General features: G+C 41.9%; 2 protein-coding genes across 6 annotated transcripts; one reads left to right on the top strand and one right to left on the bottom strand.

Annotated features, from left to right (window-relative positions):
- Nucleotides 1–160: 160 nt before the first annotated feature.
- On the top strand, nt 161–7550 carry LOC124035883 (rho GTPase-activating protein 1-like). The gene is made up of 13 exons (XM_046349701.1): nt 161–371; nt 1725–1921; nt 2986–3081; nt 3182–3269; nt 3435–3566; nt 3828–3914; nt 3996–4094; nt 4244–4351; nt 4476–4552; nt 4775–4852; nt 5010–5138; nt 5308–5411; nt 5640–7550. The coding sequence occupies exons 2-13, from the start codon at nt 1783–1785 to the stop codon at nt 5808–5810; spliced, it is 1308 nt and encodes a 435-aa protein (XP_046205657.1). The 5' UTR covers nt 161–371; nt 1725–1782; the 3' UTR covers nt 5811–7550.
- LOC124035882 (autophagy-related protein 13-like) lies at nt 6029–17943 on the bottom strand. 5 transcript variants are annotated; one of them, XM_046349697.1, is made up of 17 exons: nt 17817–17943; nt 17322–17401; nt 17128–17208; nt 16897–17016; nt 16718–16764; nt 16458–16598; nt 16302–16342; nt 14509–14605; nt 14245–14343; nt 14009–14099; nt 11738–11833; nt 10931–11064; nt 10676–10796; nt 10452–10529; nt 10223–10336; nt 8948–9076; nt 6029–8695 (listed from the first exon to the last, which is right to left on the bottom strand). In XM_046349697.1, the coding sequence occupies exons 2-17, from the start codon at nt 17391–17393 to the stop codon at nt 8618–8620; spliced, it is 1539 nt and encodes a 512-aa protein (XP_046205653.1). In that variant the 5' UTR covers nt 17394–17401; nt 17817–17943; the 3' UTR covers nt 6029–8617. The 5 variants fall into 5 exon arrangements, with proteins under 5 accessions (XP_046205653.1, XP_046205654.1, XP_046205652.1 ...); XM_046349698.1 differs by having other exon boundaries at nt 17322–17422; nt 17817–17941; XM_046349696.1 differs by having other exon boundaries at nt 17739–17933.

The following is a 17943-nucleotide window of genomic DNA, read 5'->3' on the forward strand; positions in this document are numbered from 1 at the left end:
ACTAAATTCAGATCTGAGACTGCCACTAGAATTTTGCATGTTGTTACACAAGGTTTTCCATACATTGTTTTGATACAGATTTAATGATGAAGTAAAAGCAAGCACCGCTGGAGAGCTATCAGACAGGAAGTTTGGAACCGGCTATCATCAATCAAAGCTAAGCCTAGTTCACAGAGCATTTTGCCACTGTCTCATTTCGGAGTCAGAAATAGTGGGGGCCTAGACAAGGAGAGCTCTCCACCCACGGAACGAAAACCGGATGTTTGTGACTTGTGAAGCAAGCAGCTGTCACTGACCTAGCTAACGTTGGTAGCCTAGCGAGATAACTTATAGCAAGCCTTTCAGCGGGGATCAATTTCACAGCTTTTACGGTAAATCCACCAATTTAATGATTTAGGTTTGAATGAATCAATGTATTTTGCGTGTTCTATAGCTAGCTTAGGACATACACGTCAGACGAGCTCATTTGGATTAGCCTCATATAACCGAGGATTAGCCTCCTTTAGATAGTTAACGTTAGCCTAACCAGCCGAGGCGAATGGTAACGTACTGTACCGTGCTAGCTGACAAGGTAGCTAGCTGTTAGCTAAACTACCGTTAAACAGGTTAGCTGCTGCTGGTAGTTGACGCGTTAACTAGCTAACGTTTGTTTTAATCTATCGATATTTGTAAAACATTGAGTAGCTAGGTTACCTACTACTGTAGCGTTACCGTCCGGCGTTAGCTAACGTTTTATTTATTTATATCTCGACATCGCAGCGTAATGGGACATACGTTAAATAGCTAACTAGTTAACTAGAGGAGTCGGGACAAATTGCAGCCTTGTTTTTGGTAACGTTAGATAGCTAACGTTAGCTGTTTCTCTAAGACACGAATCACTTTATTTCGGTAGCTAAACTATATGGCAGTTGCAGTGTTTCGCAATATACCATATTTTGGCTAGTTTATCTACTATAGATGTATACAATTATTGCACTTTGCCTGAATGCAGTTCTCCTCACGTGAACTGCGCATACATTAATGTGTTTCTGACTCCAGTCGTGATATTTTAAAGAACCAAAATGTCAGAGCATATTGCATCTCATAGCTGGGGAGGACTGTATTTGAGCCTTCCCACAAAACGAAGAACGGGTCACACAACAAGGCTGCTTCTTCAAACACAGCCCCTGTGGTGTTGTAAGTTAATTGGGTCATTTCATACCAAAATGTGTGTGTGTGAAATGTGTAGAACTTCCACAAACAAACCAGCCAATCAACTGTTGCTTCATTGCACAGACATCTCCTCAAATTTGATTGCAGATGTGAATTAGGCCTTGTCTATTTTTCATTTAGGTTGGACTTTGAAAAGAGTGAAGGACAAAAGTTTATAGACCTATTTGTTTCATGCATTGTCCTTTCTGGCCCCATTTGAGTGGCTCTTCTGCAGTTATGATGTATCAGTACAGCTTTAAAGTATGTTTCTTTTGTGTGCCTAGGGTCCATTATAGCAGTGATAATTTACCACAAAGCACAATAGAAAAGGCATCTTTAAAAAATGTGCATCTGTGCCTGTTAAGCACTTGTTAGCTGTTTTATTTGTCTAAGTTAAGCTATAGGGAAGGGACTCTTGAGGAAGACGCAAAAAAAGATCCTGAAAGTGATCCCACTGCTGAGATAGCACCTTATCTCATTGCATTAGATGTGTTATGGATGGATGTTGATGAACACACTTGTTTCTGTGACAGGAGGCTGGCTGAGCACCTGACAGATTTTGTTCCGTGTGGAGTCTCATAGTTCACCACCATGTCTTCAGACCTTCTGGTTGACCTCAATGATGACCTTGGTGTAGATGATCCCTCCAGCAATGCCCTGGACCAGCTCAAACTGTCTCCAATGGGGGACAAGCTGTGGCCCCCAGATGACTCCAGTATGAGCAAGTCTGGTAAGAACCTAAAGGCTATTAGAAGGACAGCTGGACCTCTCTGTGCTGTCAGATGTGGACAGTTGGGTTACAATGCAAAAAAAATAACTTGCTGAAATTTGAGAATTGCTTAAAGAATTTCTATTGTTCTATAAGCCACCTAATCCTTTGAGTAAAACAAAATCGTGAGATCACTGTTTTAAAACGCCACATTCCTGGCAAAATGTTGGCCCTTTTAATATGATAATAATCAGCCTGTTGTAAGATCAGCTGAGTTTTTAGAAATGGAATGTTGTTTTAGGGCTATCACTGTTATTTCCCTAAAAATCGTGTGGTTTTATGTAAATCTGTCATTTGTTTAAGGGAAGAGTAAAAGAGAGCCTTATTCACAGCCCAATGCAGTGAGCCTTTTGTTACTCGTGTCAACTTGATTGCATATTGCCCTCTGATGCAGTGTGCGTACATTAGTTATGCATTCTATTTGTAGGCACAGTCAAATTTCTGGTTCATTTCTGTTTTCACAGCAGATCTCCAGCCCCTTGTCCGATTGGAGGATGAGGACTGTGCCATTATTTGTGACTAATAGATGCATCTACAGCACCATGATTTAGAGTTTGAATTATTCTAAGAATCGTTATTAATGAACGGATGATTTAAGAGAAGGGTGCAAGGGTTCATCTTATGAGATACCAAACGAAGCGCACACTGTCTGACGACGCCCCGAGCAACTGCATGTTAGTGACTTTGTGAGAAGGACTTTGGTTTACTAAGTACACAATGCAGTCGTGTGTGTGTGTGTGTGTGTGTGTGTGTGTGTGTGTGTGTGTGTGTGTGTGTGTGTGTGTGTGTGGGGTAGCCTGTAAAATGCAATGTTTCGACCAACTAATTATTTGGGTATGCATCGAGAAGAGGCTCAAAGTGTGTTCGCAAACTCATTCTAAGAGTGCCTGAGCAGTGAGCAAGTACTGTCTGTGACGGGGCAGAGCCGAAACATTGAGTTGTGACATTCTGAGCACTCTGCCCTCGAAGATGAGCTAGTGAGATACGTGTGACGTGGTTGAATGTGTCCCCTTCCCTGTCAACAGAGACGGACATATCCAAGCGGTTGGGGGAGGGGTCACACCTATCCTGGGACCACCCATACTATGATATTGCCAGGCATCAGATTGTCGAAGTAGCAGGTAAGAACTTTGTCTCTACATGTGTGGCTTATCTGACCTCGATTTCCTGTTCAGTCTTGAATCCAGTTGAAACTGTTTCCTCTCTCACTCTGCTGTCAAGGTGATGATAACTTTGGCAGGAAGGTGATTGTCTTCAACGCCTGTCGGATGCCCCCCCACCACGAACTGGACCACCACAAGCTACTGATGTGGGTGTTGTTGTTTTGAGATTACTGAGACATTTTCATCCTGCCATATGTCTAATAAATACCTTCTTGTTGTGCCTTGATTCCCCCGCTGCTAGTCAAGTCGGTAGTCATTGTGTTTTCACAAGTGATATGGATTGACTTCTCAACTATCATACTATCATCCAGGTACCTGAAGGCTACCCTAGACCAGTATGTTGAGAGCGACTACACCCTCATCTACTTCCATAATGGCCTCACCAGTGAGAACAAGCCATCTCTCAGCTGGCTGAGAGACGCCTACAGAGAATTTGACCGGAAGTGAGTCCCACCCTACCTCCAGCCAGACACTGGAGACCATAGTCGCAAAGCACATTTTGATCGTTTTTTCACCTATGAATGATGATGCACTCCATTTCACTCGAGATCTGAAAACTAAAGCCAAAGAGGAAGTGGACTTTGCCCTCACCCATATTTATGTCTATGAAAAGTACCATGTGCTTTATTTGTACTTATGGCTTGACTTCTCAAACAAGTGAACCGATTCAAGTTGACTTTTGCTGACTGCTCTGCTTTCTTCAGGTACAAGAAGAACATCAAGGCACTGTACATTGTCCACCCCACCATCTTCATCAAGACTCTTCTCATCCTCTTCAAGCCTCTCATCAGGTTAGCATTCTAGCACCGGGAGATGCTCTTTATTCCTTTCAACTGTTTGCCATGTGTGATGGAGTCTCCTCTCTTGTCTAGCTTCAAGTTTGGACGAAAGATCAACTACATCAACTACCTGAGTGAACTGGAGGACGTTGTTAAGTGTGAGCAGCTAGTGATACCCACCCGGGTGCGAGAGTAAGAACATTTTTACACACGTTTCATGTAACTACTGTATCTCAACATTGCCAATGATTTGGTCACGCTTGCGTAAAGGATGTCTATTTGTGATATCTGACTAGTTTGTTAAGTGCATTTGCTTTGCTTTCTCACACCCAAACCGTTAGCTATGATGAAAAAATCAGAGCCTCACTGAAACCATCAGTTCAGGCCCAGATGTCCCCCCCTCGCAGTCCACCACTACCCAATCAACAGTTTGGAGTCTCCTTGCCAATGTAGGTAGTTGGATGAGGGCTGTTTTTTATTTGACTCTACTTCCTCAATATCCGACCTTGGCGTTACATATGTAAGATGTTTCTAAGATTTTCAGTTTTTTTTTGTTGTTGTTGATTTGTCAAGGCTAAGAGCAAGAAGTTCTGACAACGAAGCAGTACCATTGGTGATGCGAGACACCGTGGCCTTCTTAATGGAACAAGGTAAGCACCAGTCTTGCATATTTTTACCAGTGGTCATTTTTCTTGATGATGGGTTAAACTTTTGAATCTTTGTTCTGATGTTCAGGTTTTTAGACAATTTCATGGATACTGGACATGGATTCAGTATTTGACTTGCAAAACAAGGCTAATTCTGCTATTTGATTCTGTTTTACAAAAGGTTTTTCGTTTTCATGGTTTCTCCCTTTTTCTGTCCTGTCTTAGGCCTTGAAATTGAGGGGATATTCCGGCGGTCAGCCAACGTGACGCTCGTCAAGGATGTTCAACACAGATATAACTCGGGTGAAGCATTTGCACTCATTACTCTTAAACGAATGTCTAAAAATAATATCCGTTCATGTAATCAGTTCATGAAGTCCCTGGGTAGACCTCATTTATCTCTTTGGCTGTAGCTGTGGGATTTGTATGGCTCTGTGATTGTGTGTGTCTGTGGCTGCAGGTGAGGAGGTGAGTTTTTCCCAGATGGAGGACGTTCACCTGGCAGCTGTCATCCTCAAGACATTCCTCAGAGAACTACCAGAGCCCCTCCTCACATACCAGCTCTACAATGACATTGTCAACTTCCACAGTAAGTCTGGGGAACTCTCTCTTATCCTCCACACAGTAGATGGGGATATATTTTTTTATGTTTGTTACTAAAGCTGTCAATTTGTTTTTGTAGGTCATAATCCTGAGAGGATAGTTCTAAGTCATAGCCACGTAACGTTTAGGGTCTATTTGTTATGCTCATTCCTCAGATGTTGACAGCAGTGCCAAAGTGACTGCGATCCAGAACATGCTGGCAATGCTCCCCGAGGAGAACTATACATCCTTGAAGTTCCTCATTGAGTTCCTGGTGCAGGTATGTTTGCTGTCGTATCATATCCCCAGCTGAATACTTATCAGAAGCTCGGGCAAACATTCCTGTTTTGTCTTTGGACGCCTGTTGTTCTATGGTTCTGTCTAAATAAGCATCATTCTGGGCATTTAGTACTGCCCGGTGACACTGGCCCTTACCAGGTTTGTGTAAATTAACCAGTGAGTCGTTTTCTTATTGATATTCTACAAACATGCATGCTTGCCCATGTAGGTGTCCGCACAGAGTGAGATCAACAAGATGAACAACACCAACCTGGCAGTGGTGTTCGGACCCAACCTACTATGGGGACAAGACGCTGCCATGACACTCAGTGCCATCGGCCCCATCAATAGCTTCACCAGAACTCTGTTGGACCAACACTACGAGGTCTTTTCTCCCTAAGACATCTCCTGTACAGCTATCTCTAACCACGCCCCATTCATGTTTAAATCCCCATCTCTGACCCCGTCTCTGTATTGGTCTAGTACAGTGTAACTGTGTCTCTCCCAGTGTCCCCTAGTAGTGTTGCCAAATGCATGTGTGTATTGTGACTGTGACTGAGGACACAGAGAGAGGAAAAAGACAGGGGAGACGAACCATTGAAGATGCCAAAAGTCGGGTTAGAAGTCCGGTATGAAGGAGGCTTTAATGTCTCCGCCAGATATCTTATCACTCAGGAGAAGTTCAACACAGTGTACATGATTTGGTACTTTAAAACAATTGGAATAACCGAAACCAGTTCACATCTGTTCTGGTTTGAATCATATCAAATATTTATTTTGATGGTACAGATTTCAGAGAACATTTATGCAATGTTTTGTATCTGGGGAGCAAGATATATTTCATATTAATTTACTTGGTATGTCAAGTCCTATTTGCATTGGAACAAATCATTTTCGAATTTCATAAATGATCGGTCGCTGCAGTCAGTGAGCCAGTGTACTCTAAATTCTATCGGGAGTTTATATTTTGCCACAACTTGGTTATGTGTAAAGCTACAGAGTATATAACTAAATAAAACCATGTGTATTTATGTTTTTTTTTTTGGGGGGGTCACATATCGCCTTACTTTTTAAATGTTTACTCATCTTACAAAACATACTGGTATCCCCTTTAAACATTTCCAGCAAGCCTTTGTTCCTTTCTGCTGCATTACGTTTGATCAATTTGTACAGGTCAACTATAAAATAAACTATTCTTAATCATGTAACTTCTACATTTCATGTTAAGCCTGATTAGCTTAGTCAATGCAGGACAGTCTTTTCATGACACATATTCTACTTTAATTTGTGTATTATTACTCTACTTACAGCAGCTATTCCTTGAACATCAATATCCCTCTGTAAAGACTGATGGCTCGTGTCATTGCTGGCAAAATATCTTTCTGTAGCCTTAAAGTCAGTAAGGGGTATTGGAAGGGCTTCTAATCATGGATAGACTGAAATGCTGTGTACTTACAGACCCCGGGGCTCTCAGGCTCTGCTGTATTTCATTTGTTTACTGTATGTTAACTGTTTGGCGAGCTGTTTCTCTGCATTATTTTGCTCATTTTATTGACGTCTGTTGCATTTTGTTCAATACTAAATTCAACTCAACCAAAGAATTATGGTTGCATTGGAGAACACTAAGATTTTTCCATTTAGGTTATTGTTTACCGTAACATTTTTTTCCATTTGCAATGGCCAAACTTTTGGGAGTACAGCTCCTGTGCTTTGTAATCCTGAATGACTTTGTAATGAACATATCCTGAACGAGAACCGTGCTAATGTTAAGACTGAATAAGTAAGAGTTCTGTTGTGCTTAGATGTTTTGTCTATTATTAAAATTCATTTGTTTACGGTGTATGAAAACTTCCTGGTCATGTCAATTAAACAATTGCATTGACATGCGGATCAGTGGCTTAGTAGAGCCTTTACAACCCCATTTTGCGTCTGTGTGCCTTAAGGAAACAAACAGGCGAGGAACCAACTCCAGTCATATCTCGTTAAAAAAAATTGTGCCCGTTTGTACTGTTTATCTGTATTGTCAAATAATAGTATTTCCTGGTTGCTAGTGAAAATGAAATTTCTCGTTGAGTATTTTACTGCAATCATTTTTTATATGTTGTGAATATAAAGTATAAATAAAAGGTGATGGTTAAAAGCGCCTTCATTTGATTTATTCAGATGTGTGGAGGGGCGTACTCATGTGACAAGAGTATTGATGCTCTATTGTATTTTAAAAGCTTCAAGAAGGACGACGAATACGATCCCTCGTGTTGTGCTGGTATAAATCACAAACGACCACAATCAGAAATATACAGGGCCTCTGGCTTATTCCTTTCCCATAATACAAAATAGGCCATTTGAGATCAAATGTATTACACATGACCATGCTACTGTATATTAAAGCGTTGGGGGAAATCAAGATGACTTAAGATTGATACATTGAAAGTGCAAATAATGTTTACCCTCTTTACAGATAGGGAAAAGGGAACCTTGCTTTATATAGTCATTCAGAGGTGAGCAGTGACTGTACATCATTTGTAGTGACACACAGTGGTGTGGCCTAAAGTTGGTCATCTAGAGAAGGAAAGCAGAAGACAACTCTTCTCCCCATTTACAAAAAACAACCACAGGAACCTTTTTCAACATACAGATTCAGCTACACAGCATGTTTGCCGTTTCTTGGATATAGATTCACTACTTTTGATCAATTTCCATACATAGCTTGGCTTCTTCCCATCTACTAAAACATGGCCATGCCTGGCTCCATAGTTGCTATGAGCGTTCTCAGTGTCACACGGGACAGCAATAATACAACGCCTCCTGACCTTTAGACAACAGCTTTGATGAACTGAACGTCTTAATTATTACGTGTTAAGCTCTATAACAGCAAGGTGAGAGGGGATCTGGTATTTACATTATGACAGTCTGCTCAACACTAGAGCAAATGTTGCAGTTATTCACGTCAGAAAAGAAACTGCAACTTTTTTTCTTTTTTAAAGATGTCTTCGGTTGTTGGGTACAGGCTCTCTTACTCTACAATACATCAACCAGTGAGGTTTGAAGAGAAACATTCGGATTACAAATCAATATGGAATTTAAACTACGACAAGAAAGAACAGGCATACACAGGCTGAATGCAAACCAGCTTGAAAGACAACAGGACCTTGCAGATGGACTAAATGGGATCATTTGTCATTGCAGACAGTGGATCCATTTCTATCCCTACTGCAATGTGTCCACAAATGCATCAAATTCATCAATGTTCTTCTCGTATACTGCCAGTTTTTCAGGAAGAGAGTCCTGTAGGGAAAATGAACGACATCATTACAAACATAGAATGACTAAGATATTGATTTATTAGACTAAAAAGCACCACAGAAAAGAGACATTCAAACATACAGTAAATAATATAATGGTAACTACTATGTTCCCCTTTCACTACTATCTGTCAGCCGTTTAAATTCCAACAGGACCACTTCATAGACAACACCCCCCAACCTGGCAAGAAAACAGAAACCATCTCTCTTTGGGAGTCAGAGAAGTGTGTCTCACCAGGTCTTCTGCCATGGACTGAGAACTGACATCAATAGTGAGGCTGGTGAGCTGTGGGGGATTCTGGAACTCTCTGTAGAATGTGCCAAGGTCCATGGGAAGGAGGTCATCCTTGGAGAACGCAGGCTTCTGAAGAACAGAGCACACAGAACACAATCAGATGTGCAGGGCAACAACTGTCACAGCCCCTTCCTTAATAACAGACTTCTCCCTATGATTTTTTGGTCAGCAGCACATATTATTCTCAGAGATTCCGTTAAAAAAAAAATGTTCTTCCGAGCAACATAGTCCTAATTAATTCTCAACTGTTAAACACAAGATAAGGGGTCCGAGGTCAGAGATTTGAATTAAGAACGCTCATTCCCATAAGCTTCATTTTCTCGACATCAGAAGCGTTTATCTAAAAATGTTCAAAGCTGACATCTCTCCCTCTGTTGCTTTAAAAAGCCAGCTCCCTTTGATCGATTTTGGTTTTCATTAGGTCTTTGCTATGTGCTTTGTCGCATTCGCCTTTGATGTTTTGGATTTGAATTTCTCATGGTCACTCTACAGCCCAGATACAAGTCAGAAATAAGCACTGTCTGAAGCAGTTTGTTAATGTTGGTCTTTTGGGCAAGGGTTATTTCGGCTGTCCATATGCACACATTTTTTTTCCTGAGGCAAGCCGATGTTTGGTAGCCGAAGTCTCCGCTCCTTCGTGGGTGACTTGTCAAGAGTAGGGATTCTTCAATGGAGTGTTTGATGTCATTCAACAAGAGAGAGGACTCGTTTTCATGCAAATTGTTTCAGTTGAGAAATACTGCACCACACAATCTCAGTTAGTTGTAAAATTGCAAGACTACGACCGAAAACTTGTATACTGTAATCTTGAATAATGCTACGGCATCTAAAGAGGGACAAACAGTACCATTGCTGCTTTTTAAAATAATTTTTCAAGCCAAGGTCTTTAAAGGGAGGATGTGAGGCACAGACATTCACTTCGTCTACCCGAATTCTGCTAGGAGCAAATCGAACCTAGTATGCAGACACATTAATGACCACTGCTAAATGACGTAAGTAATGCTCATTTCTATATGAAGAAAATGAACGTTTTCTTCCTCTGCAGATAACATCCACAATTGACAGACATAAACAGACATTTGTTCGTAGCAGCATTTGATACGACATAGTAACTCAATCAATCTGCCCCCATTTCTATCTGTCCTTGACTAAAATGTAGTAGTCTCTGTTCTCCTCTGAAAAAGCAATCCGTGTTACCGAAGGCAGGGTACTTACAAAGTCCACCATAACAAAGTCGTCCTGTGCCGGGCCTCCACTCTCACCAGAGCCTTGGGAGTGCAAACTGCCCTGCAGAGGAGAGGACGTGGCTGAGGACTCCGGCGGCTGAACCTTGGATAAAGGAGAGGTAATATCATTACCAAGTCTGCACTAAAATGACTTCTAACCAGATCCCAGAAAATAGCTACTTAAGGCTGACAATTATTCATGTGAATAATTTATTTACCATAGGGTCATTTTCCTCGAGGTCATAGGCTCTGGGAGCAAACGCTGCAAATGGTAAGTCCAGGCTTGCTGTGGTTACCTGCAATGGACATAGATTACTACTGCAGTAATTACAAGGGTATAACACTCACTGGTAATATGTCCTTTACTCGTAAGAATGGGTACTTCCAGGAATAAATATCTAAGCTTTGTACTTAAACAAGGACATAAAAGGGCTGTCGCTACCTGTGTGCCTGGCTTGTTGACAAAGGCACCCACTTTCCTGGTGAAGGTGGTCTCCAGTACACCACAGGGAGAGCCACTCTTCACCCCAACGCTCCTCGACGAGGTCTCTGCGTCCTCACCACTTTGAAAGATCACACGGCAAAGCTGTAACAAACAGGTTTCTCCCAAGCAAGAGTCACCTAAGGTGATCCTCAGTTCCACAGGGTGCTTCGCTTTGTCACACGGAGGGGGGGGTCATGGCAGACTGGGGTTTACCTGCTGGATGGCGTGGCGGGAACATGATCAGCAGGGGGGCATGAGGACACTCGTCGATGCTCTGCCTGGGCTCCATGACAAGGCTGCACAGGCACCTGCTGGGGTACGCCGCCCTCCTTCCCTGGAACTCCCATCTACATAGGACATGTGAAAGGCCACTGGCTGAGTCATGTTGAAACACCTATACAAAGCTTAATTTCCCTTGTTGGCCCTCAAATCTATTCATTTAGAGCATCTTGACTGGCTGCGTCACCGCCTGGTACGGCAAAGTGCTTGGCATCCGACTGCAAGGCGTCATCCATAACCTCTATACCAGGCGGTGTCAGAGGAAGGCCCTACAAATGGTCAAAGACTTGAGCCACCCAAGTCATAGACTGTTCCGATGCAACAAGTCTGGAACCAACAGGACCGTGAACCGCTTCTATCCCAAGCCATGAGACTGCTAAATAGTTAGTTAAATAGGTACCTGGACTATCGGCACTGACCCTCTTTGCACTAACTTTGACTCATCACATACGCCGCTGCTACTGTTTGCTATTGATCCTGTTGCCAAGTCACTTTATTCCTAGTTATACAGTATGTACATATTTACCTCATACCCCTGCACTGGTACCTCGTGTATATAACCAAGTCATCATTACTCAATGTGTATTTATTATTACTTTTCTATAATTTCACTATTCCCCCCTCTCTGCATTGTTGGGAAGGGCCGGTAAGTAAGTATTTCACTGTTAATATACAACTATTGTTTACAAAGCATGTGACAAATAAAATGTGATTTGACTAGCTCAACACCTGGGTGGTTACCTGGTGTGGGTTGGCAGCGTTTAAGGTAGAGGGGTGGCAGAAGTCAGCAGCTCCAACAAGCACAGGAGACTGATAAGAAAGACGAGAGCAGTAGAGCTGAGAGAGAGAGAGAGAGAGAGAGAGAGAGAGAGAGAGAGAGAGAGAGAGAGAGAGAGAGAGAGAGACAGGGTGAGAAAGAGAGAGAGACAGAGAGAGACAGAGAAAGGGCGAGAAAGAGAGGGAGAAAGGGCGAGAAAGAGACAGAGAGAGAAAAGGTGAGAGAGAGAGCGAGAGAGAGAGCGAGAAAGAGAGAGACAGACAGACAGAGAAAGGGCAAGAAAGAGAGAGAGAGCGAGAAAGAGAGCGACAGAGACAGAGAGAGAAAGGGCGAGAGAGAGAGCGAGAAAGAGAGTGACAGTGACAGTGACAGAGACAGAGAGTGAGAAAGACAGCGAGAGAGAGCGAGAGAAACAGAGAGTGAGAGAGAGACAGCGAGAAAGAGCAAAAGAAAGAAAGAAAAGAGAGCGAGCTAAAACATGAATGAATCCACAGAGGAGAAATGGGCTGATGGGAGCCGGGCAGCAGGAGGTAGAAACTATAGCATTACAGAGGACAGGGTAAACGTTTTAAGCACGGCTCTTCTAAGCAGATTTGACTTACCCTGACAATGAACGTGATAATCTATTAAACATATTCATGTGATGACGAACTACTTGTTAAGGAATCCTCGTCAGCAAACGAAGGTAACCATGTGGAAAGGATTAAGGTTAGGAATCCTAGGGCAGTCCGTAGATAATGTAGTCAATTACAAAAGCACTTCCGCAGGTTATAAAATACCTTTTTACCAAGACAAATATGATTATTCATGTTCTGAATCGTTCAGCGGAGTCTCTCTAACATATCATTAACATTACATACATAATGTTGGATTTCTTAACATTATACATACGATAATACGCACAGAGCTCTGTTGACCTAGTGACGGAAGGTTTCTCGTAACAACTTTTGAGCATTTTACATTTTGTGGTCCTTGTCTTTCAAAGTTGTTTCCGTGGGTGGCAAAAAGCACAATTAGCCCGACACGAGCTGAATTAAATATAAAAGGCTTTGGGAAAAGAAAAGAAAAGCTTGGAAAAACGCTCAGTGCCCCGTTGACATTTCAGAGATAAGCTTGTTTTTGTGAAAAATCTTCAAAAAAAAGAACAGGAATTTCAAATGAATATGAAAAGGGTATACTAAAATATGAAAATTCTACATGTCATGTCTCAAAATCGGTGTCCACCTTACATCTATATTGTTTTATGTCCTGCGGATTTGAAGACAGATGAGTTCAATGGGAAAGTGAGCCTGCCAGGTAGCCACAGTAGCCTTATTTCTTGCACAACACCCAGCATAGCTGACTCGATGCAATTGTCCTGATTTTTTTAACCACTTTTTTTTATGTTCTGGCCTCCATTGTTTTAGTCCATTCTACAAGGGTTAACAACACCGATAACTTTTGAACTGATTATTATAGAGAGATGAGGTCAGGACCATTGGTTTTATTAGAGGTGTATCTACACAACAAACATATTATTTTACCCATTGGGTCAAAATATGTGTTTTTTGATTGGACACCCTAATGTAAGGGATAAAGAGATGTCCCATTTGATTGCTTCATTGATTTGCTTTTAAGCGTTCTATACTTCTATTACTTTTAAAAGAGGTATCAGAAGACAGGCCAAATAGTCCTGGAACACCTCAGGCATTGTGAGTGAGTGAGATACATGCCCACACACACAAGACTCACTTGGTGTGAGAAGGCCAGGCCCATCATGGGTCATTTCAGAGTTTCCATCACTGCAGGTTTAGGGGTCTTTAAATGTGCCTTACGTACAGTGAACACGCACTACACAGACAGCACAGAAAGAGGGAGAGAAAGGGGCTAAGAAATGAAAGCACTTATACGGAAAAACGGAGAGGACCCATTTGGTACGGGGGCTTGGTAATGTCTCCAACACAGTGCTTTCCCACCGCCAGAATTGTGACATGAGCTTTGGGTATGAGAATAGCAAACCACCAGATACACAACTACACAACAGTTGGATGTATGGTCATCAATATAGGTCAAATGTTTGAATATGCATATCTATTTGAACGCGGTGCAAGACAAAATAGATGAAGAAACACCTGACCCCTTTGGTAGTGAAGTCACAGTCACAAATCTCACCGGGGACACCACATATGAAGTTACACGTTTGTCAAATTTGCACAGTTGCAAAGTTTGACTTTGCTAAGCAGTGACATACGTACTTGTGAGGGTGGAGAAGTGGAGAAGGACGTGGTGCACACTTCCTGAGAATCCTCCACCCCATTGTATGCTCCTTCATCTTCTCCGGGTGCTCTGGAGTATAGGGAAGGCAAACAAACATGACCGGATCATTACACAATCCTTTATTTTAGAACTTCATTAAAGATGATCATAAATAATAGGCATGCACAAATCTGTATTGGGTTGGTAATAGGTGTTTGGGCGCGGGCTAACCAACCTGTAGTTACATGGATGCATGTGTCCCACGTTGCCAAAGGGGCGCTCAACGAAGTGGTCAATGATTATGCCCATAATCGGAGCCGTCCTCTCAAACTGCCTGTGAGAATATAGAATTAGGAATAAATTTATAGATAAAACCAGTGGAGAATAAGGAGGATATGGAAGAAAATGGGAAAACATATAGTGGCATATTTTACAGGCAGTGCATTTGAGACCGCTGAGTGAGCACATGCAGTGCTGTGAACAACTTCTGTTTCTGTACCTGGTGGACATGAAGGCCAGGTTTGTCCTGTAGGCACAAGATAAGGTGATGGTTCCAATAGGAGTACCCACAACTCCTACACGCACTGTCTGGAACCCTGAAAACAGCATTCAGAAACAACAAATATCAGAATCTTCACAGCCCTACACAACACTTCCAAAGACCCAAACAACCGACAAAATATGTACAGTGCGTTTGGAAAGTATTCAGAGCCCTTGACTATTTCCACGTTATCATATGTTACAGCCTTATTCCGAAATGGATTAAATAATTGTTTTCCCCTCATCAATCTACACACAATACCCCATAATGACAAAGCAAAAACAGGTTTTTAGAAATCTTTGCAAATTTATGAAATAATAAATAACAGAAATACCTTATTTAGGTAAGTATTCAGACCCTATGCTATGAGACTTGAAGTTGAACTCAGGTGCATCCTGTTTCCATTGATCATCCTTGAGATGTTTTGGCAACTTGTTTGGAGCCCACCGGTGGTAAATTCAATTAATTGGACATGATTTGGAAAGGCACACACCTGTCTATATAAGGTCCCAAAGTTGACAGTACATGTCAGAGCAAAAATTAAGCGATGAGGTCGATGGAATTGTCCATAGAGCACTGAGACAGGATTGTGTCGAGGGAAGTGTACTAAAAAAATCTGGGGAAGGGTACCAAAGAATTTCTGCTACATTGAAGGTCACCAAGAACAGTGACCTCCATCATTCTTAAATGAAAGAAGTTTGGAACCAGCAAGACTCTTCCTAGAGCTGGCTTCCCTGCCAAACAGAGCAATCGGGAAAAAGGCTTTCGTCGGCGAGGTGACCAAGAACCCGATGGTCACTCTGACAGAGCTCCAACTTTCCTCTGTGAGGATGGAAGAACCTCCCAGAAGGACAACCATCTCTGCAGCACTCCACAAATCAGGCCTTTATGGTAGAGTGGCCAGGCAGAAGTCACTCTTCAGTAAATGGCATATGACAGCCCTCTTGGAGTTACCAAAAGGCACCTAAAGGACCCTCAGACCATGCTAAACAATATTCTATGGTCTGATGAAACCAAGATAGAACTATTTGGCCTGAATGCCTACGGTGAAGCATGGTGGCGGCAGCATCATGCTGTGGGATGTTTTTCAGCGGCAGGGACTGGGAGACTAGTCAGGATCGAGGGAATGATAAACAGAGCAAAGTACAGAGAGATCCTTGATGAAAACATCCTCCAGAGCACACAGGACCTCAGACTGGGATGAAGGTTCACTTTCCAACAGGACAACGACCCTAAGCACACAGGTAAGACAAGGTAGGAGTGGCTTCGGAACAAGTCTCTGAATTTCCTTGAGTGGCTGAGCCAGAGCCCAGACTTGAACCTGATCGAATATCTCTGGAGAGACCTGAAAATAGCTGTGCAGCGACGCTCCCAATCCAACCTGACAGAGCTCAAGAGGATCTGCAGAGAAGAATGGGGGAACCTCCCCAAATATAGGTGTGCTAAGCTTGTAGCGTCATACCAAAGAAGACTCAAGGCTGTAATCGTTGCCAAAGGTGCTTCAACAAAGTACTGAGTAAATGGTCTGAATACTTATGTAAATGTGATATTTCCGTTTTTTTAAAAATACATTTGCAAAAAATCCTAAAAACCTATTTTTGCTTTGTCATTATGGGGTATTGTGTGTAGATTGATGGGGGGGCAATGTAATCAATTTTATAATAAGACTGTAACATAACAAAATGTGGGAAAAGTCCAGGGGTCTGAATACTTTCCGAACGCACTGTAAATAATATAACAGGCATGGTTACCTTCTCCCAATCCTGTAAGTTGAACCTCTCCAAAATATATCCTGCAAAAGAATGTATCTATTAGTCAGACTGTTTACCAACACGATATACATCATCATTAGCAATACTGGTCAAAATAATGATAACACATATCTGTATACCATAAAACAAACAAACCTGTACAGTATGACATAGTCGTGCCCTTGCTTTCGTGAGAGTTTGTAGGCTGGGGTTACCCTTGTGATAGCCAGTAGTGACTTGAGCAGTAATGACATGCGGTTATAGACAGTGTAGGACACTTTAATATCTTTGTCACACCTGCAAAAAAAAGAATCATACATTTTACAATGAGTGTTACGCTCCATGAAATGTAAAAAGCAACTACAAAACCTGGGGCACAAAAATAAGAAAATGCTAAACTTATCCTCATTACTTACTTCTCGTTCATTTCGAGACACCATGTCTCCAATTCCATCGAGTCTCCCTGGAAAATATGACAAAGACATGATGTTTTTCTAACCTTTACAGTCACTTGGACTTATTGACAAACAAATGCCCAATGATCCAGACCACTGGTCTCAAGAACTGTCTGTGACACCAGTCTGTGCTATCTTACCTCTGAGGTTTTGAGGGAGATCTCAACACACATGGACCGTTCGATGCCAGGAAGCTGCCCGGCCAGAGCTTTCTTTGACTCATGTGTAACTTCTGGGATATCTTTGATTGCCAGGTTGAACTGGTGAAAATAATTTAGTTTAATGAGACTTGAATCTACAACTCTTTCAGGGAAAAAAAATGGCACCGGTAAATTAATGAGTTGAGAGAACAAGAATGAATTGTGACATACCCAATCAGAGCCAGTAGGTGAAGACAAGGAGCGTGTGCATACTTTTTCCCCAAGTCGAGCTTGGACTATCACCTGTACTGTCTGATGACAAATTAGGAAATTATCAACCTCAGTGAATTAATCAACTCAGGAATACTATAGAAAGTGCTTGATAATCTAATTGTGGCAATATTGTGCATAATTAAAGACAGTACCTTCAAAGCGAAAAACTTTATGAACTTGTCCAAGTCTTTTTTATCCTGAGGACTTAGATCACTGTCCATCATGGAATGCACTTGTAATGTAAAAACACAGTCTGGTGAGCAAGGACAGCCACATTAATCTAACTGTTGGCAGGCTATATCAATTGCGTGTCAGTCAAAAAATGCTAGATTTTGTCTAGCCCCATTCTATAGTCATAGCTAAGAACTCCAGTGTCCACATTAAGCTTGTGTGTGTTGACAAAAAAACAGCGAGCTAACTTCGACTCTAGCTAGGTAATACTTGACTAAAACATATTGGCTGTCAATGACAAGAAAATATTCAAGATTGGTGGTAGCTATCTAGATAGTTAATTTGATAGCATGGCTAATTACCGCGTTTAGCAACATAGCTAGCTAGCATGCACGTACTTAGCTCATCACATCAGAAATGCACATGCTATTTCAATGTTGCGCTGATAGCGTACTGAATAACGTAGTTCTGGTTACCTATATGTCTAAATGATATATATTCTTATATTGGCTAAGTTACACCGTCGCATTATGTTATTTGGACACCAGCCTTGACCACCTGGCCCATTTCTTGTTTATTTTCTTTGGGGGTATGACGTGTCTC

Source organism: Oncorhynchus gorbuscha, linkage group LG05, assembly GCF_021184085.1.
Source record: "Oncorhynchus gorbuscha isolate QuinsamMale2020 ecotype Even-year linkage group LG05, OgorEven_v1.0, whole genome shotgun sequence".
In the NCBI taxonomy this organism is placed as follows: Eukaryota; Metazoa; Chordata; class Actinopteri; order Salmoniformes; family Salmonidae; genus Oncorhynchus; species Oncorhynchus gorbuscha.

Excerpts from the sequence above, each read along its gene's own strand:
- LOC124035883 (XM_046349701.1), top strand. The coding sequence starts at position 1,783 with ATGTCTTCAGACCTTCTGGTTGACCTCAATGATGACCTTGGTGTAGAT. Across the intron at positions 3,270-3,434 it reads GACCACCACAAGCTACTGAT|GTACCTGAAGGCTACCCTAG; the intron begins GTGGGTGTTGTT and ends ACTATCATCCAG. Across the intron at positions 5,139-5,307 it reads TGACATTGTCAACTTCCACA|ATGTTGACAGCAGTGCCAAA; the intron begins GTAAGTCTGGGG and ends CTCATTCCTCAG.
- LOC124035882 (XM_046349696.1), bottom strand. Across the intron at positions 14,100-14,244 it reads ATGCATCCATGTAACTACAG|AGCACCCGGAGAAGATGAAG; the intron begins GTTGGTTAGCCC and ends CCTATACTCCAG. Across the intron at positions 10,530-10,675 it reads TCAACAAGCCAGGCACACAG|GTAACCACAGCAAGCCTGGA; the intron begins GTAGCGACAGCC and ends TGTCCATTGCAG.